This window comes from Mirounga leonina, unplaced genomic scaffold, assembly GCF_011800145.1.
Source record: "Mirounga leonina isolate KUSES-001 unplaced genomic scaffold, KU_Mleo_1.0 Mir_154, whole genome shotgun sequence".
NCBI classification, from domain to species: domain Eukaryota; kingdom Metazoa; phylum Chordata; class Mammalia; order Carnivora; family Phocidae; genus Mirounga; species Mirounga leonina.
This window is the reverse complement of record NW_023270389.1, coordinates 57,677,660-57,702,895: the sequence shown is the minus strand read 5'-3', so window position 1 is coordinate 57,702,895 and position 25,236 is coordinate 57,677,660. Positions and strand designations below refer to the sequence as shown.

The 25,236-nt window shown below is 35.2% G+C and overlaps 1 protein-coding gene across 4 annotated transcripts in view; it reads left to right on the top strand.

The window, feature by feature from the left end:
- The window catches only part of DCAF6 (DDB1 and CUL4 associated factor 6), a 127,953-nt gene that overhangs the window by 84,958 nt on the left and 17,759 nt on the right, over positions 1–25,236 (top strand). For 3 of the 4 annotated variants that reach the window (XM_035010909.1, XM_035010908.1, XM_035010907.1), the window contains 4 exons: positions 4,210–4,327; positions 8,896–9,008; positions 10,814–10,900; positions 11,100–11,427. In XM_035010909.1, the coding sequence (XP_034866800.1) occupies positions 4,210–4,327; positions 8,896–9,008; positions 10,814–10,900; positions 11,100–11,427 (646 nt within the window). Of the gene's footprint in view, positions 1–4,209; positions 4,328–8,895; positions 9,009–10,813; positions 10,901–11,099; positions 11,428–16,525; positions 16,568–25,236 lie in introns of all 4 variants that reach the window. The other variant, XM_035010906.1, reaches the window with a different exon arrangement.

Below are 25,236 nucleotides of genomic sequence, written 5' to 3'. Positions count from 1 at the left end.
TTTTAAACTTTTGACATAATGGAATGAGAAGTCTCAATAAGGTCATTGCATAATAGAAAATACTTTTAGTAAAGAATATACTATTTCTAAGTTATCTCCAGTTTACCTAAGCCATTATGGGTGATTAGTGTATGATTATACAGTTATGATAGTGTCCCAGTGGCAGAAAAGATGTTGGGCAGAGTGATTCCAAACAAATTATTGTGGCCATATCCTCATTCATTATCTTCATTTTGATTATACTTTAAATTTACATATAGGATAGGTCTCCAGGGATATCCTAGCTAGAAATCCAAAAAACATCCATATCAGTATTTAGATGATATGCAAACCTAGTTGCCAAGATAGTGTATTTTGTACTACTGTTAGCACACTTAATTTTTTGTATGTCTTTGAGCATCTTTTTTTAGAACCAAAAATGATTATAATTTCATAATGTCAGTGCACAGATTAAATGGTTTGAATACATACATATTACCAAAAAGAAAAATGTATTTGTGGTTCATATGTGAAAGGCTCAGAAAGTATCTGATTAAAGTTCAGAGAAGTTCCTTTCAAATTATATTCCAGACCATTCTGAAGTTTCTTCCTGAGTCAGTACACTAACCTGAAAGGGGTCTTATACCAAATCTAGAGAGGACCTTTTAAATTTGGTTCTTAATCTTAAAACTTTAGCAGTGTTGAACAAATTAAAAGCGATTTTCCCCCACTACACTGCCCTTGTGCTGAGAGCACCAGAATTTAATTAATTTTATTCTCCTATAATGTTTTTAGAGAAAGGAGAAATAGTTCAATCTCTAAGGGCCCTGCAAGAAGATACAGTATAGTTTTCCACTACTCTGGGGCCAAAGTGACAATTTGGGCTACCAGAACTTTTATCAGTTACGTTAATATATTGCTGATATGAATTAGACATTTCTGAGAAATAACACCACCAACAATTGATATTTCTTAACTGAAATATTTATTTAAGCAATTATTTTCTACTTCGTATTCAAGTTATTTCGAAGACAGTATAGCAAGTAGGAACTTCACATAGAAGGAAGCCTAGATGCCTAGAGTAAAAAAATCTAGCTCAGAATCACCAGTTTCATCATCCGTAAAATGGACATGGGGCTATATGCTACAAAGGTTTTAAACAAGGATACATAGATCTCCTAGGACATAGTAATGCCAAATAAATTTTAGTTACTATTATGATGGTGCTTTTATATAAAACCATTTGTTTAGGTGATGTTCTAATCCTGAAGGCTCTTAAATTAAAACTTCTACTGTTAAGCAAGAAATATCTTAGTTATAAATTTCTGGGTATTGTTTAAGTAAGGCTTTGAATAATACAGTTTTTAGATTGTGTTTGCTGACCCAGCTTCTAATAAATAGAGCAAGTTAAGGAAAATCTAAATGGTTACAAGTATTTTTTCAACTACAGTAAAAATCAAACATTTAATTTTTTAGTTTTTTAAAGTTGATTTTTCTTAGACATTTCTAGCTTAAAATATGTATTTTATCAGAAAAAAATGTGAATTAATTCACTAATAAGCCAGGAATCTACATTTCTGAGAAAACTGAACGTGACAGGATGTATGTGATCAAGAAAAGGAGTATTAAAAGTAGGAAGAGTAGGCTGGAACTAACCAGGAGATGAACCCTAAACTTTGGATAGATATTCTCATTAATGCCTCAGTTCTGCATTGTGTGGTGTTTCTGCCAGAGGCGCTCATTATTTATGTGCAGTCTTCAAGGAATGAACTAGACTCGGGTCTGAAGTTTGTGTAGCTAACAGAAGAGTGCATTCTGTTTATACAACGATGGGCCAGTTTTACCCAGGGCTGCTGAGTTCATTAACAACCTGAATATAGAAATTCTGTCAACTATAGTCATTTTATAAATTAAATGAGTACCACTATGTTTTACATGATTTACAATATGTAGATTATATTCATGAGAGATTAAATAATAACTTTGTAGTAGATACCATAAGGAAGAAGGTTTTAATTAACACTGATCATCTCAGGAAGCTTCTTGCTTTCTGGGAAGGGGGTGTTGTATACATTTAAATAAGATATTTTCTATACCAGTTTGACCTCCGAACAGCTCTTTTGTTCATTATATTCCTATAATTATAGCATTCAAGTCTCTGTCTCTCTAATTTTACTCAAAAGAGAAAATTTTGAAATAGCATTTAAATGGCTTTTTAAAACTTTTGCTTCTGTAACTGAGGTGGATGTAAGAAATTCTGTCCTATTCTCTTACACCTGCTTTTGTTTTCTATTCCTTCTTTACTTTAAAAGAAAAATAAATAGCAAAGCACTTTATAAAGTGCTGTGAGAGATAATGAAAGAACGAGCCCCAGCTCTGCCTCTTGGTTTCCTGGATCATTCTCAGTCTTTCAGCTGTCTGTCCTCATCAGTTCTAGGTGCCTAAAGATGACCATGATTTGGGTAGGAGTGGGGACAGAAATTTCAACAACATAATTAAGAATAAGGGAAAACTATGTGTGGACATATGACTAACAGCAAATTTTTTAAAGATGGTCAAGGGTAGGACAGATGTTTTAAAAGTCCCATTCTTGATAATTTTATGTAAGCTAAATGTCTGTTAATTCAGTTATTTTATCAGAATGACATTTGATAAAACACCTCTTGTAAAACACTGAATGTGATACTGAATCTTTGAAAGTTGTGTAATGGCTTGTTAATTTATTTCCAGCAGCTGTTTATATCAATGACATAGTCATAACAAGAATAGTACAAGAACCAAAGTTTTTACCATTTGGGAGGCCAGCTTTATAATTCATTGACACTTTTATTTTCAAATACCAATTAATATCATAGGAGAGGATCTCTCGTGAGTTAGAATTGAAGGCCTAAGAACTGATAGTCCTGAGTTTGTTATCAGCTTGACTTCTCATCTCTTGGACAGAATCTTTTTCCCTTTCTACTGCAGTTCTGTATTTGAGGTCTTGTTAATTGCCCTCTCACAGGATAAAAGTTAGAGCAGAGGTTCTGTCCGATTCTCTTTTAATAAGTGCTCCAGTGTCTTCAAGAGGGATGCAAAAAATACAAGTCCTTCATTGCAATATAAAGTGAACCTAATAACCAAAAAACCTGAGTAATTTTGGTTTTATGCCTTTGTTGTTATTTTCCAAGGCAGAAGGCTTATTTTTTGTACTGTTACATCAGTTCTTGAACGGGTATCAAGAAAACAATTATATCACAGAAGCATATTCTTTCTGCAGGCAATTGGCAGAAATGTTACGTTTGATTATATATAGTAGTCTGTATTTTCTCTGTATGTTAATGTTTCCCCAAACTATTAATCATAAAAAGAAAAAATTTTAAAGCTCTATTTTATTTTGTCTTTGAATACCCAGGTACTCTTGCTGGGGGGAGGCGGGGACATGCGGGAAAGGATGATTTTGGAGTGGCCTTTATCAATTTCTGTCAGATTTCTTGATTTTATTTGCTATTTTACAAAGATTTAATATGTTGAGATAGATATATATTATGGACATCCCCTGTAGACTCTTAAGGTGAAATTACCATTTCCATAATTTAGAAAACAAATTACTTGCAAGATTAGTCAGGAGAGGAAGAGGAAATATACTAAAACATATGGTCTTGTAGCAAGGAGAGTTTTATAAATATCAAAAGCACATCGTTTTCTTTTCCTCCCCTCCCAATAGAGTTCAGGCTCTACTCCCTTTCTAGATTATAAATCTATGGTTTTGAAAGAACAGAAAGAATTTGATAACCTTCAGTTGTTGCAGAATTTTCACTGAACCACTTCTTTCAGAGCCCCAGCATCTTCTCAGTGTTTCTGAAGGAGCTAATGTTAGCTATTCTTGATGCTCTAGCAACTAAAAAATAAAATAGCGACCATTCCATTAAATGAAAGTACCAATTTTTAACATATTTCATTGCTTGTTAATATTCTTTGATTTCCTAATGACTAAATATGGTTCTCAAATGTGTTTAATTTTCCATCTGAATCAAAGGGAGTCATGTACACAAAGCTAGAATTTGATGCAATGCCACTTTGAAATAGTGTTTCTATAACACTTGCTTTTGAACTTTAAGTGAGAACCATAACAGATGTGAGAAAGAATTATGACAAGGACAACCTAATTTAAGTTTTATAAATTTTAGGAAATGTCATCTTTTTATTGGTTTCAGAGACTTTTTCAAATGTTTTAAACACAATTTTCAGATAACAATAATGAAAAGCTGAGCCCCAAACCAGGGACAGGTGAACCAGTTTTAAGTTTGCACTACAGCACAGAAGGAACAACTACAAGCACAATAAAACTGAACTTTACAGATGAATGGTAAGTTAATATTTTTGTAAAGCTGTTCTTAGCCTTTGTAGGATTGTATTAGATATTATTTTTAGCACTTCATCATCTTTATGTTTTGTTTTGCTGTAATGCATTGGTTCTCAAATTTAATGTGCTTCAGAATGGCTTGAAGAGGTTGTTAAAACACAGATTACTGGGCCCCACTCTTGGTTAAGTTTGAGGTGAGATCAGAGAATTTGCATTTCTAAAAACTTCCCAGGAGATGCTGATGTTGGTGGTCCTGGAGTATTTCTTCTGATAGAAAATGCAGAAGATAAAAAAAAATAATTAATCACCAATAGACCATTAGTGCCAAAAAATAAACCTAACATTTTGGAACTTTTTGCAGTCTTAGTCCTGTGTACAGGTGTGTGTGTATATATGTGTGTATATATGTGTATATATATGTACACACACACACACACATATATATACATATTTGTATGCATGTTTGATTTGGGGTTTTAAATTTTAATCATCCTGAACATATGCTATTCTCTCCTGCATTTATTTGGCCTAACTCTGTAATAAATATTTCCACATTTCTACTTAATTTTTATAAATACATATTTACTAGCTGTGTACTATGCCATCAGTTAGATTTACCATAATTTACTTAACCATTTCCCTTTCATCAGGCAGTGAATTTGTTTGCCTTTTTTTAAAATGACGAATATCTTTGTTTACAAGCTTTTTCCTACCTTTAAGATTATTGATTTGAGACGTATTTTTAGAAGTTGAATTCTATCTAGGTCAAAGGATATTGCCAAATTATTTTCAAAGGGCTCTTCTGTCACTGCATTTCTCCCAGCAGCATAGGAAAGCACACACATGTGCGGTCCCCAGGCCAGTATTCAATATCAGTATATTCATTTATTTTTAACTTATGTATTTGATTTTAAAATAATTGTCATTTTTATTTAATTGATTAATAGTAAGGTTGAACTTGATATTTTGTCTAGGTTCTCTTTAATGACATTTCTGATTATACTTATGGTTTATTAATCTAGTTAAATCTTATGTTTTAAAAAAATCAAGTTATGTGAGCTTCTTATATTCTTTCACACTGTCTCATGGCCTTATGCTTGAGACAGCATCCAAAATTTTGTTAAGTTTATTGATATATAAATATGATTTAATATATAGATAATATAATCTTTCTTAATATATAATTAATTATATATTAATATAATTATATGATTAATATGTAATAATTATATTGATCATCTTATAACCAATATATTAATTATGTTACATAATTAATATATTATTACATTAATATATTCAATTGTATATTATATATTATATGCTGGTATAATATATAAATAATATGTAGTTATATATTATTTATTAATATATAATTATATGTTGATATGTGATATTATTTATTTATTCCAATTCACTGGTTTCCATTTGTGTTTATATGTGTATGTATTTTACATTAAAATCTTTGATTAAGTAGTATTTTAAAATACTATTGAAATCCTTCTATGTTCCAGAGACTATTCTAGACACTGGGAATACATCAGTGAAAAAAACTGGCCAAAGGCCCTTGTCTTATTGGAACTTACATTCTAGGGGAAGATAGACAATAAACAGAGTAAATAAGGGAATTGTGTAGTATGGTAGGAGGTACTAAGTGCTATGGAAGAAAACAGAGCAAGTAAGGGGTGATAGGGAGACCTCGGGCAAGGGTAGACATCATTGAGGAAATGGCATTTGGACAAAAACTTGAAGGGTAAGGAGTGAGCCATGCATAAATCTGGAGGAAGAGCGTTATAGGCAGAGAGAAAGCTAGTTCAAAGGCTCTGAAGCAGGAACAGATGGAGTACATTCAAGGAACTTTAAGAAAACCCGTGTAGCTGGAGTGGAGTGACCAAAGGAGAAAGTAGTGGCAAAGATGGTCAGCCAGGCGTGAGGAGCATATTTAAAGGATAGAGGATGTCTCTGATGGCTGTGTAGAGACTAGGCCATAGGTAGAAGCCAGGCGACCAGTTGAAAGACTTTGACAGTAAGAAAGGTGAGAGGTGGTGAGGGCAGTGGAGATAGTAAGAAGAAACTGGATTCTAGATATATATTTGAAGGCTGAACAGTCAGTAGAATTTCTAATTTCTTTATGAGCCCTAGTGTTTGAACTCAACTTTTTATAATCCTGCATGATATCTGTGGCCCTTTTCCTTAATACGTAATTTAAGATCATAGAAGATTGTTATTCTTTATGTCTTTCCTGTTCTACTCTTATGTTTCTGTATAGAAAAGCCTGATTTTTTTATAGAGAATCTCACTGGAGTATTTTTTTAGCAAAGATCTTTAGTCCCACTCTTCTTTTGAATGCTACTTTTCCTTCTCTAAAAACTGACCATGAATTACATTCTCTCATTCATTAGTTTCTTATTTCTTTATCAAAAAGTAATTAGCTTTTTTTTTCTGATTAAGAAAGAAAAAAGAAAAAAATGGTAAAAGGAGAATTCAGGAAGGCAGTCTTTTTCATCTCTGCCAGTTTGGTATCTTGCTTTTATTTTAGTTTCTTTGATGATAGATGAGGCAATAGAGCACACTAAGAGCTTAGATGTTAAACTTGACAAGCTGTTGAACCTCTCTGAATCTTAGTGTTTTCATCTGAAAATGGGCATATTTAAGAGAACCTACTTCAGAGTTTTGTTGGGAAGATTTAATGAGATCACGCAGAAAAAGTCCATAGCACTTAGCACATTGACGGGCACGTGATAGGCCCAGGGGTCAGCTTTACGTTATCATCTTTTGTAAATTGCCTTTCATATCCTTTGCCCGTTTTTCTACTGCAATGTTTATCTTTTTCTTATTGATTTATAAGAACTATTTATTTATTATAAAATTAAGTGAGGATGATACCATTTGTCTTTCATTTGTTGCAAATATTTTTCCCAGTTTGTTGTTTGTCTTTCAGTTTACTTATGGTAGTTTTGCTTTATGGTTTCGGCCTGTGAGCTCATGCTTAGAAAATCCTGTCCTTCCCAGGATTAGGGGGAAAGCTTCTTCTTATTTTCCTCTTATATTTCTGTGATTTTATATCAAAAATATGTGTTTAATGATTCTACAATTTATTCTGCCATAAAGTATGATGTAGAGCTATAGCTTAATTTTTCCACAACTGTTCCTTTGTCCTAGTACCATTTATTGAACAATTTATTCTTTTTTCTGTGATTTAAAATGCCATATTAACATATGCTAAATATATTTACTTGGTTACATTGTCTTTTCCACTAATGGCTCTGTTTTCCTACATCAGTACTATGTTTTAGCTATCAAAACTATTATGCACTGAGCATTTTATTTATGCCTGTATCATAGCTTTCTCAATGGAAAAAAAAGATTTATATATCATATTGTCTTCTCTTTACCAAAATTGCTATATATTTCTTTCTGGTTAAAAAGAAATAACATGTTCATTGAAAAAAAAAATTCAGAATCTAGAGAAAAGTATGGAAAAACTCACTTGCAATAATCCTACTGAGATGACACTTAACATGGGTACACATCCTTTCTGACATTATTCTCTGCATATATGCCCATGTAGATATGCATTCTTTTAAAAAACATATCCTATTATACATGGGTGCCCTTTAAAAAAAATCAAATTGACTTCTGCAATTAGCCTAAAAGAGTTTTTATAAAATCTTGGCCAAAAGTCCATGATGATTTGCATTGTTTATTGAGTCACTGCTATATGTCTGTAATTAACAGTTTTCAAGTACTGTAACTCTTAAGCTTTTTTTTCTTGTTCACATTTATTCTAAATCTAAGAAATTATTGCATTTCTATGAATTTAATTTTAATCTTAGTCAGATTATTGTACATTTTCCTCTATTTTCTTTCCCATTCAATCCCCACCTTACACATATGCCATGATTTATCACAGAATATTCCTTGAAAATTATTTAAATCTATCTAGTATTCTGCTCTAGCCAAAAATGCTGACAGAATTATAGTCATTATCAGGTAAGTATTAAAACTAAAACATGAAACATTATCCTAACCTTCTGCAAAACCATGGTGCTCAATCACCTGCCATATCTGAACAGCAATCCAGAGTGGATGTGATCCACAGAGGGCAGTTCAAGGACCAAAGAACTATCCAGGTCTCTTTTCAAGTATTAATTTAAAAGTAGCCTAGAACAACAAAGTCTGAAAGGACATATGATCAAAGTCCGTAAAACCAGGAAGAATTGGGATGCGGTGAACCATCTGTGGTGAGGACAAGAAGGGGGTCTATGTAATTAAATTAAAATTCAATAGAAATGTATAGAAATATATATCTGATTATAGAAGCATCAAAACTGTGAAGAAGTGGTGGTCCTTTGGTATTTTTAAATCTCCTTTTTAAAGTTAAAGAGGATTAGAATAATCACCTTGATGTTTAAAAGTGGTGTTTTACAAGTACTATTAAAATAATAAATCCTATATTTTATTTGTGGTGTGAATTTTTTATTCTGTTTCTCTAATTGTAAAATATAAAAATCATCCTAAAAGTTCATATTTATTAACTTCTTGGTGGAACCACTTATTTTGTTTTATGGTAGGAGCAGTACTGCCTCAAGCTCTAGAGGAAATGGGAGCCACTGCAAATCTGAGGGTCAGGAAGAACCCTTGGCCCCAGAGAGCTCTGTGCAGCCACCGGGAGACAGTGACACAAGTAAGGTGTTGTTTTGCTTTTGTCATTACGAAGCCCCAGTGTTGGATGTCCATGTACTTTTCTTTTCCTTCAGTGCAGCAGTTCTGTTTCTTGGTTTTTTTGTTTGTTTGTTTTTTAAAGATTTTATTTATTTATTTGACAGAGAGAGACACAGCGAGAGAGGGAACACAAGCAGGGGGAGTGGGAGAGGGAGAAGCAGGCTCCCCGCAGAGCAGGGAGCCCGATGTGGGACTCGGTCCCAGGACCCTGGGATCATGACCTGAGCCGAAGGCAGTCGCTCAACCGACTGAGCCACCCAGGCGCCCCTGTTTCTTGTTTTTAATAAATTTCCTTTGCCTCAGTAGTCTAGACATTACTATTGATGAACAGATAGCAAATGCAAATGGCAGGGGCCTTACACATTTCAGATGGGGAGTCACAGTGAAGCACGGTGTCTCTCTGTGGACACAGCGGCCAGGACAGTGGTCATTACACTGAAAATATGTGAGATGTAAATGTTAGTTTGAGTGATCTTTACTGTTTTTATACTTAGCAGCAAAATCCAAAGTATCTGCTTGATTTTTTCAAAGACTATGGTGGCTTGTAAAGGGGGGGAAAAATGAATAAAATTTGAATGGGTTATGAGTGAATCTTGTTTCATACAGGAAATGCCATTTAGGGACTTTTTCAGAACCTTTCCTAGAATATTTTCCATGACCATTATATGAAATTCAGTGTCTAGTACAGAGCCTGGAACACAGTAGATTTTCAATAAATACTTGGGTAAATGAAGGAATAAATGAATTCTACTTCTTATTAAATGAATAGATACCTCAATGTAACAGAGTTTACAAGAATTAAATATGTGTAAAACAACTGTCTGGTAAGCAGATGTGCAGTCAGGAGCAAAAAAGACTGATCCCTAATGGTCTTGGAATTAAATCCCAGAAATAAATATTTTCAGTGGCCAAAACAGAATTTATAGTAGGGTCAACTTTTTTTTTTTTTTTTTTTAAGATTTTATTTGTTTATTTGACAGAGAGAGAGATAGCAAGAGCAGGAACACAAGCAGGGGGAGTGGGAGAGGGAGAAGCAGGCTTCCTGCCGAGCAGGGAGCCCGATGTGGGACTCGATCCCAGGACCCTGGGATCGTGACCTGAGCCGAAGGCAGATGCTTAACAACTGAGCCACCCAGGCGCCCTATAGTAGGGTCAACTTTACTATTAGTTCATGATAGTTGAGATTATACCAGATGCATGATAAAGGGATAGAAAAATACTCAGTTTTAAGTTTAGAATTTGTGAAGTTTAGCAAAAAGGCAAGACCAAGTAATGTCAATTGTGAGGGGTAATCTAAAGCAGAAATTCTTCATGAAGAGTTCATGAAGGTCCATGCGTGGGCTTTGGGAGGAGGCAGTGGGCAGGATTGCTCATCCATCCTTGATAGTGTTTGTACAGTTTGGTATATACATTTGCATATACAATTTGCATTATACTGAAGGGAGGTTATATCTGAGTGTCAGAAGGTTCTGTGATCCAAAAAGGATTAAAAGGGGCGCCTGGGTGGCTCAGTCGTTAAGCGTCTGCCTTCGGCTCAGGTCAGGATCCCAGGGTCCTAGGATCGAGCCCCGCATCGCTTCTCCCTCTCCCTCTCCCCCTGCTTGTGTTCCTTTCTCGCTGTGTCTCTCTCTGTCAAATAAATAAATAAAATCTTCAAAAAGGATTAAGAGCTACTTATACAGAGGAAAGCTAGCGTTTTCAGTTAATGCTTATTTTTATTTAAAAAAAAATTGGATTTAATGGTAATTTGGTTTATTTATTTCCCAGAAGCTCTTGAAGAATCATCAGAGGATGTGACAACATATCAGGAAGGTACATCTGCAGAAAACACAGTTGAGAACCGTATAGAAATGGGTGAGTTGTCTTGTTCTCTTTAGATAATTGCTTCGTGTGGGAAAATAAGAAGCTGTAATTTCTGTTACTCTCTCCTGAGTTAGAGACAGATTCCAAATAGATGTGTTATGGAATTCTCCTCTTCCTATAGGGAGAGCTTCAAGTTAGATTAAACAAGGTTGCCAACATGACCAACTGTTTCTACTTTATTTTCTGACAGCACAATCAGATAAATTCACATCTGAGCCATCGGATTCCAGTTCAGGAGAAAGAAATGACTTCAATCTTGATAGCTCTTGTGGGGTTCCAGAAGAATCCACTTTGTCTGAACAAGGCAAGGAACCAGGAACTTCTGGTCAAACTAGCACTGAAGGTGCTACCAATCAGAATACCACCAGTCCTCAGCCTCCGTCACAAACAGAAGCCATCGGGCCTTTGGCTCATGAGGAAGCATTAGCCAGGGACTCTGCTCTCCAGGACACAGATGACAGTGATGATGACCCCGTCCTGATCCCAGGTGCAAGGTATCGAGCCGGACCTGGTGACAGGTTGGTAAATTTTTAATTAAAATGAACTATAAAAAATACGATTCACAGGACTTTGCTTGAAGTCACATAAAGGAATCTCTCCATTTTTTACAGTTGCTTTCTCTAAGAGTGTCTCAGTTGTATAAACTCAGAGTTTTTTAAACTGTAAGTGATTTTATGTATTACATTCTTTAAGCAAACTGCATTAAGAGGGGAATAAAAAGTCTCATTGCTCTCTATCTCCAGCACTGAGACTGGCTCCTCAATTTACAGATCAAGAGAAAGGAATGTTGAGAACGACCAACAGGTTACATATGAAGTCAGGGTTATATTTAGCTGTCAGATTGCCCTGTAGACAGCCTGGCCTTTATCAGTTTTGTTTTGTTTAATGTTCAGTTTTTTTAATGTTCTGCTTTTCTATTGACCCTGGTTTAAGGTAGTGTGATAGTAGTTCTCTTTTTGAGAACCTTATGTTTTTCTGTGATTTCTACTGAATAACTCAGTTTAGAAAATGAAAAATTACACCAAATCACAAACATAGCTACAATAAAGAATTGCTCACATGTTCATTACTTTTCTCATTTTTTATTTTGTGTGATCATACGAATATATCTTATTTTTAGTAGATAAAGTAAATCTTTTAAAGCGTATTGCATTCCATACTCTTCAAAAGCTGTTTCTGCATATAATGCTATCATATCTCATTATAAGCTCTGCCCTTTCCCAGAGAATAAAATTTTATCTTTAAGTTCCTAGCTTACACAGGTGTGAAGAACCATTTCACATATTTCCATGCTCAATATACTAGTGTTCATAAAATATTCTGACATTTCTGTCAAGTGAAAAATATAGTAAAAAGACGATACAGCATTGCCATTCTTTAATGGTAAAGTAATGATCAAGAACATTATGACGTGGGCTTGAATCCTGGTTTTACTACTTAGCTATATTTCCTCATTTAAATTACTTAATGTTTTTGTAAGTTTCAGTTTCCTTATCTATAAAAGGAGGTTATGACTATCTAGAATTTTTATAAGAATTTTTCTAAAAATCCATCCATCGTTCAGTCCTAGGACCTGCCCACTTTGAAAGCACTAAATAAACGATAGCTGTGTTAAGCACCCAAGATGTCTGTGGGGCTCCTCAGACTTAAAAACCAATTACATTGAGAATGGCTTTAGGGATAAAGACGGACAGAGGACAAGTGAAAATCCAGAACAGTACTGCTTGCAGTTTGGTGAAACTGCCTTTTGTAACTAGGAAAGGATAGTTCCTTTACTTATATTTAGTTATATAGCCTTAGTTGTAAAGCTTCCTTTAGTTATATTTAGTCAGAATGTTTATTTGGCAATGGCATTGTTTTTACATGTAAAGGAGGTAATCCTTCCCAGTATTTGTACTTAGAGATTAACCAAACATCTTTTCTTTACCTGCCACCTTTTGTCTTTAGCATTCTTAGTCTCTGTTTTAGACAAGTAAAACTTTGTTCCATTTCTTTCCAGACCCAGAGGGATGTCATCACCACTTAATGTATACAGATAAGGTTAGCAAGCATAGCACAATTTGAAAATCATATTGATGGTTTCTAAAATCCAGGGTGGAGAGTTAGAGTCTATAATTATCTTAAGCTTGTACATATGGTCTTTTATTTATTTAAGTGAACATATGTCCTTTTTTCTGTACTAAAAGTGATGCTAAGGTCATAATTGAAAATAAAATTTAAGTATACACTTTCTAGTAAAATGGACCGTCTTACTTACCAGGTTTATTTGTTTAAATAAGAAATTATATATTTTTGGTATTAGATAATTGCAAAAATATCATAATTATGTAGCATCTTCTATCCAAGCTTATTATAACACTTTTATACCAAGCTTACTTTATAGCTGAGGAAACTGAAGTGCTAGGCAGAGTTTTTGTATATTCTAGACCTAAAAAGGTTTTTTGTTTGTTTGGTTTTTTAAACACAGTAGTATAACATCAGTGAGAAGGGAGGGTTTGGTGGGGAGAGTGGGTCCTAGAGAACCTAAAACTTCTTGTGGCATATTATTCTTAGTTTGGAGATATTAGCAGAAACTATAATATCTTTCTGTTGAGCTTTATCGTTTATTTATCATTTTCATAATACTTAAATGATTTGTGTTTTAGGGATTGCCTAGGGTTTGGATCTGCCACAAAGTTGGCACCAATAGCCTCATTGTTCCAGGAGACCCAGGTGCTGAACTAGACCAGCAGAATCTTTTAGAGGCAAGGAAATCAGGGACAGTGGCCTAGAGCTGACCCCACTCCATGCATGTACTCTCGAGTTGATACTCTCAAGGTTAGATCCAGATCTGAAACCTCTTCTGGGTCTACGTTGGCTTCCCTGATTTTTGAAATTGTTACTACATATTATTTAATATTCTGTATATTCAGTTCAGGAATAGAGCCTAAGTTTGTCCCATATATTATTTTGTTTTATTCTGTAGAACATAGTAGTGAACTTACTGAAAAATAATAGAAGAATAATAAAATTCTTACCCTTTAAGAAACTTAATCACTTCTTAAAGAAGCAAGGACAAATCCACAAGCCATTTGTAAGAATGGGGGGAAGCAGTTTTAATAAATAAATGAAATTAAATACAATGTTACATATATACAAAAATGTACATACTAAGGTGATGCTAAAGGATTATAGTGACTTTCACAACTACATCAATTTTTCTTTGAAATTGGCATAAAGAATAATTTTCTAACTATTTGCCAAAAATTTTTAAAGGGTGAAAAATCTTCCTTCTGATTTTTTTCTAAATAATTTTTGTAGTTCCTAACTTCCTTAGCACCATCTTGCTTAAATCTTGAACTACCTATATAAGGTATATTTTTAGTATTTCTGCACCTTTCTAAGGCTCCTTCATCCTTGAGACAATTGCCCATTTATCTTCTCTATTTGGAGAATAGGTATGTTGACTTTTATTCTTAAGAGAGAAAGTTGAAGATATTTTGCTTCTTAAGAACATGAAAAAATCATTTACCAGCTTGTAAGTAGGTATATGATTTCTGACAATTTCTGTTTCCAAAGGGACAAAAGATTTCAAAGCTCTACTGTAAAAATTGTACCATTTGGTTCTTATTATCTAAGGACACATTTCGTGCTTCGATGAAGTGCCCAACTATGAAGATGCATGTTTTAAAGTTCCTTTGTTGCTGCCACTTGAAAAGCCCAGTTGAGATTAGTTTGGTTGGAGTAAAGAAATGGTCCTAATATTAAAAATGGTAAAAGTATATACTTAGATCTGTACTTCAGTGTGTATAAAGAATTACATAGTGGATCTCATAATTTTTTTTGCCCCAAATTTAGTTATTGAAATGAAAGCTAAAAAGTTTATTAACCAAGCCGTTTTTGACATACATTTAATAAAAATATCAAAACAGTTCTTTGCAATGCAAAGTAAGGATTTCTTTATAAAGATTTGCATTTATAATCTGGTTAGATAAATATGACTTTGGTTTTCACTTTTGGGCTGAGATCAAGCATGAGAAGGAAATGTCTTAGAAAATAAAAAAGCCTTAACAACTAACATAGATGTTTTAAAATGGAATGCTCTTCTCATTAATGATAGCTAGTCTCAGTACAAATACACCTGGGACTCTCTATAGCAGAGGTCAGCAGACTTTTTCCTAAAAAGCCAGAGAGTAGATATTTAAGCTTTGCTGGCCAAGAGGCAAAATGGAGGCTATTATATAGGTACTTATATAACCATTTAAAATGGAACTGTTTACAAATGTAAAAACTGTTCTTTGTCTACGGGCTATTACAAAAACAGGCAACTGGCCAGGTTTGTCCCAAAAGCCATAGTTTGCTGATTCCTATTTTATAGCAAATCAGTCTTAGAAAAGCACAACTGCAGTCTGTGGTAAAAGGCCTCTACTGGTAGATATCCAGAGTTCAAGACAATGAAGTCAATCTCTACATCACTGCACATTTGATCCCCTTTACCTTTGTCTAGGGCCAGAGCATAGAATATTAAATGGAAACTAAATCAAAGAAATAAATAATAACACATACTTTCCAATAAACATTTAAAAAAACAATAAATAAAAGCAGTGTGTGTATCCCTTAGTAATTGTATATACTGGATTTAGAAATATAAACGTGTACCCTTGGAATGAAAGGAGCATGGTGAGGTTTTCTATTTATATGGTCTTCACATAAACTGTTTCCATGGTGCCAAATCAACCTTATGGTAAATGGTATGATGGCCTAGCTGGTAGCTCTTTCCTTTGCCAAACCCAAGAGGTTTTTTGCTCTGTGAGAAGCATCTAAGTGAGCTTCCTGAAGAAGTTCTCACATAGTCTTGAAAGTTTTTAATTATGGGCTCAATCAAGAGGCCCTAAAGATTTTTTCCATAAATATTAAAGATATTACCTGTTAACCACTTTTTTAAAAAGTTTTTTATATGCATAGAAATGTGGTTCCATTTATCTACTCTAGACGTGGAACATAGCCTTGATTTGTAAAGTCAGAATTGTTTGTGTGTTCTAAATTTGCCACCATCTCTTCAGTCATCATCATAATCACTCTCAGTACTTCTAATGATTCAAGTGTATTCTTTATTGAAGAAAATTGCAGAGAAAAAAAAAGTGACCATAGAGAAAGAACTGAACTCCTAGAGAGTTAAAAGCTCTGCTATTCTTTGCTTGCTTGCTCTACAGTGTATGGTTAGGACAAATGAGTCAGCTCAGGGCTTAATTATTTTTTTCTAAAAGAGCAGCGCAGCCCTGGGGAGCATAATGTAGGTGTTGCCAGGGATGGTATTGGTGGGGATGGTATTAGTGATGTGAGTCTGTGCAGTTCCCTACACTCTGCAACCGCTTAGGTTCTGATCTATTTAAAGGTAAAAGGGATTAAGTGCAAAGTCTTCTTTCTACCCTACCTTCAGTGAGTGTTTCTGTTTAATTTCCTCATATACATTTAGTTGAGTGGCACATTCTCACGTAAGACCTTAAATCACAAAGGGAAACAAAAGTTTTCTTAGATTTAGGTGATTAATGATAAAAGTGGTGACCTTAATGCTTTAAATATTTGGTTCTTTGAAGTCTTTGTGAGTGACTTTAGTTATTGTGTTCCCTTCACTAGATTTAATATCAGAGGAACAACAATAGGTGATAGAATAATGAGGTAATTCAGTATGTTCCTTCATTATTTTATTTTTTCTTTATGATGAATTTGCCAGGTCTTCTTTTTCCACAGCTAACCACCTTTCCTATTAACAGTTAATACTTCTTTTAACCTACTGAACTCTAGGTGCTAAGCATTGTAAAGCAGGTTGCTTTTCACAAACTATATTTAGCTGCATGCACTGCATGGGAATAGAATGAAAAGAAATTTCCTGTGTGCAGATGTGACTGATGTTCACTTCAAGTGTGTCATATGATAAAGTAACTATAATCTGAAATAATGTACTTTAAATTATTGGTTACTCCATTTTGAATATTTTGTTGAAGAATGCAACTAAATTTTTTTAAACTTGATTAGGCTACCAATTAGCAATAGCAACTTTCTGTTATTATTCAAATGTAGTCCTTTTCTTTGAGATCAAGAACTAAAAATGGACTTGAGTCTAATTCTGTGCATAGGTTTAAAATTCTGATTTTGTAAAGAAAGCTGTTTTCTTATAAATGGCTTAATAACTCAGTGTCACACATCAAGATGATCTCTCTCAGACACTTCCATAATTTGAAGACTAACAGTGGGGTACCTTTTTAAATACAACTTTAAAGTGAACTTCAATCCCATTATTCATCTACCCCAAACCTGGTTTACTGACAAAATCGATCTTGTCCCTAATTCCAGTGACACATGTCTGTTATTTATCATTCATTAGTTTCTAAAACCCAGGGGATTGTAAAACATAAAGTGGATTTTGTTTCGGGGCTTTTTGACTTTCTGCTTTATATCTTTTATCCCAAGTACTCAAAGCCAGTTTCTGCTTTTACAACTATGAACTAATAAACTACGGTAAAGCAGAAAATGTGATGCTTCCCTTCCCTCAGCGCTAATGAGATTAGACTCCTTTACCTCACTTACTTCTTTCCTACATGGAGATCATCTGGGGCAATTTCTCAGCAAAGGTAGTTGTTTCCCGACACCAAGCACATGTTTAGTCTGCCTCCCCTTTTAGCAATTGGGGATGCTCAAGGAATGTACAGCTCTGCTTAAGATAAAATCAAAAAAATAAAATTAGAAACACAAAAGTATTACACCCTGTTATCCGTACTGCTCCAAAGCCAGTCTTCATTAGGGACTGTCCTGTAGTGTTCTGTGAATCTTACTGTAATCTGCTGAGATTCAGAATGATAGGTGCCATATTTAATCTGTTTCTTTTAATAATAAATAAAAATGGCAGTCATCCCTACTCTTCACTCAGCTGCTGTTACCTCATTGCCTCTCACCTGCTCTCCTACTCAAACGGTCCTCTAACTGCTTCCAGTCTATGTCCTCCTCACAGCCACTTCCAGGGGCTCTCCAGTGCCTGTGATAGAGAGAAACCAGCTCCTTTGCCTGGTGTGTGGGGCATTCTCTGTTGTGACTGCTGCCGGGAATTGCCGAACCTCTTGACAGCCGACCTATTGGGAGTGTCTCTGAATACACTTAATGCCTCTGTTGCTCTCCTCACTCTGTGCCCTATACCCGAAATGCCCTCCTAAGCGCCATCACCATCCTGTTGGCCACCTCGTCTCAACACTCATCTTAAGCTGCTGCTTTTTAAAACCTCTTCTGGCCCATACATTTCATAGTCCCAAGTAGGACTGCACATTTCTTCTGCGTGCCCTTACGTACATCTGTTACTCTGCCCGTAACTCTTCCCTGTGTGTGCAAATGCCTCTGTGGCCCTATAGAAGATGGAAGCACCTTTAAGGCCAGCCTAATAATACATACATGCACACGTAGATAAGACTTGGCAAAGAAGACATCTTTTTATCTAAAACTCTAGCTAACTCCGTTTTTATCCGTATTTCCTCAGATGATCTGGCTTATTGTTTTCTTCCTTTGATTTCCTAAACTTGAAATAAATGAAAAGCTATGAATTATGGTTGACCCTTGAAAAGGGGTTTGAACTGTGTAGATCCACTTATATGCAGATTTTTTAGAAGTACAATACTGTAAATTTACAGCTATAAATTTTGTCTTCCTTATGATTTTTTAAAATCTTTTTTTTAAAGATTTTTATTTATTTATTTATTTGAAAGAGTGAGAGCTCAAGCACGAGTGGAGGGAGGGGCAGAGTGAGGAGGAAAAGCAGACTCCCCGCTGAGCAGGGAGCCCGATGCGGGGCTCAATCCCAGGACCCTGAGATGATGACCTGAGCTGAAGGCCGATGCTTAACTGACTGAGCCAACCAGGCACCCCCCTTATGATTTTCTTAATAACATTTTCTTTTCTCTAGCTTACTTGACTGTAAGTAGACAATATATAATACATACAACATATAAAATATGTGTTACTTGCCTATTTATGCTATCAGTAAGGCCTCTGGTCAGTGGTAGGGTGTTAGTAGGTTTTTGGGGAGTTAAAAGCTTAATGCAGATTTTCAACTGCATGGGAATGGGGGGCATGTCCCTAATTCCCACATTGTTCAAACATCAACTGTATTGTTTCAGAGGTCCCACCACCTCCCCTCCTATTTGATGACTCCCTAAAAAGACTCACAGAACTGAGATTCACTTGTAACTATGTATGAGAAAGGAAAAGACACATCAGACAGAGTCTGGAAGAATCTAAGCATAAGCTTCCAACATTCTCCCAGCATGGGCCATATAACGCACTTCTTCCTTCAGCAATAAAATGTAGTAACTAACGCTTATGTAGAGTTTCTGTCCAGAGAAGCCTGCTTAAGATTCAAAATCCAGCATTTCTATTGGGGGCCGGTTGTGTAAACACCCTCCACACCCAACCACAACTACCTAAATTCCAGACCCAGAAGGAAAGTAGGTGTTCACATTACTTATTACAGATGATCTGGGCAAGCAGGTACATCAGGATTCAGTGTCCCAGGCAGGCAGAACAATATAGGGAACGTTCCACAGGTCAAGTTCCCAGACGCCAGCTAAGGGGCAGCCTTGGAAGCCGACCCTTCTAAAAGATAGCAGCGTCAGGCCCACTGTCCCTTAGCTTTACTAATACATTTTGAGGGAAAAATACATACCCCCACCCCTACACACACACACACACACACACACACACACACACACACCTTGTCTATGCCTTTTTTTCCCGCCCCCAGAGTGGTCACACACACACACACACACCCTTGTCTATGTCCTTTGTTTCCCGCCCCCAGAGTAGTCAAGGTTTTATTTACCACAAAGAAAGTGTGCACATGAGCTATCTATTCACTTCCCACACCCTGTAGCCTGGGATTGAGGGCCAGCTGGGCCACTCTTTCCACAATGGCTTTGTGGTTCTTGGAGGAAACATTGTGAGCAATCTCAGAACAGTAAGATCTCTTGTAGGACAGGAGGGCTTCCAGCTCCTTGATGTTGTGGACTAGGAACCTCCAGAGGCCTGTAGGCAGCATGTGCTGTTTTCTTGTTGCCCTAAATGCTTGGATACTTGACAATGGTGTCGCAAAATTTGGGAAATACTACATTGTGTAAACGTCTTTTTTGAGATTCACAAAACTAGCATAATAAAGCCTCTCAGAAAACTTGCAGCCAAAAAACTGTTTAGCTTTGCTTAATCCGTTACTTTCCACATTTCACAAACCCATTTTGTGGAGCACCTACAAAAATCTCACAATTTGGAAAGTGCTCTTCCAATTTACATTCTAAATTGTGAGTATCAAGTTCATTAGCTACCTAGACTAGAAGACTCTTTCACACCTGCACAGTAAAGAATTTTTTCCTATAGGTTAACTCAGAATTCACCTGCTATAATTCTAGGCATGTCCTTATGTTCTGTCCTTAGTACAGTATCCTTTTATATTGACCTCCTTTGGCTAACTGAATTACTCCTTAAGTCATTTAATTCCAGGTTAAATAAATCAGTCATCTCCCAGTCTTTGATTAAGCCATTTTTTCTACCCTAAAATTTCTTTGTTCCCCCACGAGGCATTTTAATATCACCAATAATATCAATTAATTTGTACCACTCTAGCTATATATAATGGGGGGTGGGATTTGGTTTGGTCTGGTTTGAAGTAGGCTTCATGCCCAGTGTGGAGGCCAATGCGGGCCTTGAGCTCACGATCTTGAGATCAAGACCTGAGCTGAGATTAAGAGTCGGACACTTAACCGACTGAGCTACCCAGGTGCCCCTGTAATAGTGTTTTATAAAGGGATTTACCATATTGAAAACAAGAGGCAAAGTAATTCATATTTTATATTTTTAGTGCTGTTTAGTTTCTCCTTATATTTTAGCCTAGTCCTCTAACTACTAAATGTGCGAATTTATTCATTTTTTTAAAATAGGGCTTATAGACTATTTCTGATTTTTGTAATTTACTAATTTGAGCTTGGAATTATCTTAAATTGTGCTGACCATTTAGAAACAGCATTTTCTAGAATATGCAGTATTAAAAATAAAATACAAAGACTCTCAGGGAAGAGGAAGGAATCAAAATATGAAGTCAGGAATCTAGGTTTTTATTTTCCTAGGTCATTTATGTGTTAGATTCATTCTGGGTTTTTATCTCTTAAATGCGGTCTCCCAAATAAATAGCTGATACCTTGAGATGTTTTTGTTTTTCCTTTGACATTTCTCGATGAATCAGTTTCATATTTATTATTTTATCCATTCAATAAACCTATATGAATCAAACACTGGTAGAAGCTGGTGATATAAGGATAATGACAACACAGTCTCCATTAGCTCTTGGTTCAGTGGGATACACAGACACATATAAATAATTTTAATATAGTAATTGCAGCAATAGAGTTTTTCACAGGCACTGGCATCATTAAGGACTCTGAACCTAATCTAAGGAGGGGGAGAATTCTATTTTTTTAATTCTTGGTTTGTGACACACTATCATTGTTGATTCATGTTTGGTTCCTTTTCTTTATTCGTTTATTTAATAATAAATAAATATTCATAAACCCACCACCTAACCCGAAACTGTAAGACTACCAGTAACTTAGATCTATGTATAGTCCTCTCCATTCTGTCCCCCTGCCAGCCTTACCAGGAGCAACCACTCTTCTGAATGTTATATTTATCATGCCTTGCTTTCAACAAAAAATTATCACAAATATAAATGCCAAAATAATATATTATTTAATTTGTTTTACCCACTTTTAAACTTGATTAAAAAAGGATATCGTCTGGATATGGGATTAGGACTTGATACTTCTTTCTCAGTCAACATTATGTTAAGATTCATCCATGTTGTTATGTGTAGCTGATGCTTAATCAATTTTCTGCTACATAATAATCCATTATATAACTATTCCATAATTTATCCCTTTTCCTATTAACGGGCATTTAAGTTTTAAGTTTTTGCTATTATTAACAGTGCTGGTTTGAACATTCTGAAACATGTCTCCTTGGGCTTTTCTGGGGTGCGTACCTAAGAATGGAATGTTTAATTTTACAAGATAATCTCAAATTGTTTTCCAAAGTGGGAGTGTAAATTAATACAATCACTAAGTAATCACACTGATCCACAACTTGGTTTTGTCACTTTTTTTGATTTTGCTAGTTGATTTGGTGTACAGTGGTATCTCATGGTTTTGAATTTCATTTCTCTATTTACAAAATGAGATTATGCATCTCTCATTTGTTTTTTGGCCATATCTGGTTTTCTGCTGGCTTGTTTTGAGTTGTTTTTCTTTTCCATGTTGATCTTGTTTTTTATTATTTATTAAGGAATTCTTAATATATTTTTGATACTAATTTATGTCATTTATAAATGTGCAAATACTTTTTCTGGTTTGTGATTTATTTTTTTAAGCTGTCTTTTGAGGAACTATTCTTAATTTTAATGTAGTTGAATTTTATCATTCTTTAATGCATATCACTTCCTTTTATTTAAGAAATCCTTACTTACCCTTGAATTCCAAAAATTGAAAATTTTCTTTTGAAGTTGTCTTTTGACAATTTAAGATATTAATCCATCTGGAATTATTTTTATTTATGAGGTATATGTGTGCTCATGTAGATAGCCCTATTTTCCCTGTTCATTTATTAAATGTTGAATTTCCCCAGGGAGCTGCTACGCTACCCATCATATTACAGAGTTCCATATAAACACAGGTCTATTTCTGGGCTCTTTGTTTCATTCCATTGGACAATTGTTTGCCGCTCCATCAATATCATACTCATAATTACTCTAGTTTTATAATCTTAATATCTTCCAAGTCTCTTCAAGTCTCTTCTTTTTATTTTTCTTTAGGAGGGACGTGGCTATTCTTTGTCCTTTGGTCTGTTTTATGATCCACATTTTAAGTTCCACACACAAGTCATCAGAATATGATTACAGTTGTAATAAACCTGTAAATAAATTTGGAGAATTAATTATCCTCACAATATTAAATTATCTCTACATTTCTTTAGATCTTTTAACAGTAACATGTTATAATTTCCTACAAACAGGAATATCTTTATAGACAATTTCATCTTCATTGCTGTTGTAAATGCATTTTTTTTTAAACTTACGCTCTCGTAATAGTTTGTTGCTGGTGTTTAGAAATTCAGTTGGCTTCGGGCGCCTGGGTGGCTCAATTGGTTAAGCGACTGCCTTCGGTTCAGGTCATGGTCCTGGAGTCCCGGGATCGAGTCCTGCATTGGGCTCCCTGCTCAGCGGGGAGTCTGCTTCTCCCTCTGACCCTCCTCCCTCTCATGTTCTCTGTCTCTCATTCTCTCTGTCTCAAATAAATAAATAAAAATTAAAAAAAAAAATTCAGTTGGCTTGTATAATGATCTTATATCCACCCAAATATTTTTCTGTTATATCTATTAATTGGCATGTAAGTTCCTTTTAGTTGTTGTTGTTGTTGTTTTTATGTAGACAGTCATATCATTGCAAATAGGAGTTTTCTTTCTTCCTTTTCATTCTTACTGCTTACTGTATATTGGTTAATGAGGATAGTAAAAATCACAACTTGCTCCTGATTTTGAAAAGAATGTCTGCATGAGTTTATTTAGGTTTGTGTTTTTGGGTTTTTGTAGATACCTTCTATCAGGTTAGGGGTTCCCTGCTACTCTAGTTTACTAATGGTTTTATAAATCATGAATGAATATTGATTGAATCAAGTACATTTTCTTCATCTATTGAGTGATCATATATTTTTCTCCTTTAATGTGCTAATACAGTAGATAACATTTGGAAATGTCCTAATATTAAACAGTCTTTTGGTGGGGCACCTGGGTGGCTCAGTTGTTAAGCATCTGCCTTCGGCTCAGGTCATGATCCCGGGGTCCTGGAATCGAGCCCCACATCGGGCTCCCTGCTCAGCAGGAAGCCTGCTTCTCCCTTTCCCACTCCCCCTGCTTGTGTTCCCTCTCTTGCTGTGTCTCTCTGTGTCAAATAAATAAAGAAAATCTTTAAAAAAAAAATAGTCTTTGGGGATGCCTGGGTGGTTCAGTCAGTTAAGCATCTGCCTTCTGCTCAGGTCATGATCCCAGGGTCCTGGGATCAAGTCCTGCATCAGGCTCCTTGCTCAGTGAGAAACTTGCTTCTCCCTCTGCCTGCCTTTTCCCTCTGCTTGTGCTCTATCTCTCTGTCTCAAATAAGTAAAATCTTTAAAAGAAAACCAAACAGTCTTTTTTTCAGGTGTGTCTTATGACCCAGAATGTAGTCTATTTTGGTGAATGTTCAACTTAAAAAGAATGTGTATTCTGCTGTTGTTGAAGTAGTCAGACGATGTCCATTATATCCAGTTGATCAGTGGTGTCGTTGAGTTCAGCTGTGTCCTTACTGTCTGCTTCCTGGATCTGCCCCTTTCTGGAGACAAGGGTGTTGAAGTCTCCAGCTATAATAGTGGATTCATCTATTTCTCCTTGCATTTCTATCAGTTTTTGCCCCATGTGTTTTGACCCTCTCTGGTTAGGCACATATGCCTTAATGATTGTTTGGGGGGAATTGATTCCTTTGACATTATGTAATGCTCTTCTTTATCTCTGATAACTTTGCTTACTTTGAAGTCTGCTGTGTCTGAAAGAAATACAGTTATTCTTGCTTTCTTTTGTTTATTGTCAGCATGGTATGTTTTTCTCCATACATTCACTTTTAATCTATATGAGTCTTTATTTTTAAGTGGATTTCTTATAGACAACAGATAGTTGGGTCATATTTTTTGATCCACCCTGATAATCTGTCTTTTAATTGGTGTATTTAGAATGCTGACATTTGAAGCAATTATTGATATAATTGGATTAATGTCTCCCATATTTACTGGTCTCTGTTTGTTCTTTGTTCCTGTTTTTGTCTTTTCCTTTTTTTCTGCCTTTTGTGGTTTGAATTCAGCATTTTATATGATTCCATTTTCTCTCCTTTCTTAGCATATCAGCTATACTTCTTTTTTAAACTTTTTTTAGTGGTTGCCCTAGAGTTTACAATGTACTTTTACAACTAATCCAATCCACTCTCAAATAATACTATACCATTTCACAGGTAGTGTGAGTATCATGATAACAAAACCCTAATCCTTCTTCCTGTCCCCGTGTCATTGCTGTCATTCATTTCACTCTAACGTCAGTAACATGAGCATACATGAGTATATGTACACAGAAGGTACATACATAAACATATGTAAGGAAATACGTTATCGCTATTATTATTTTGAATAACTATTATCTGTTAGATAAATTAAGATTAAGAAAAATGAAAGTTGTTCTTTTATCTTCAC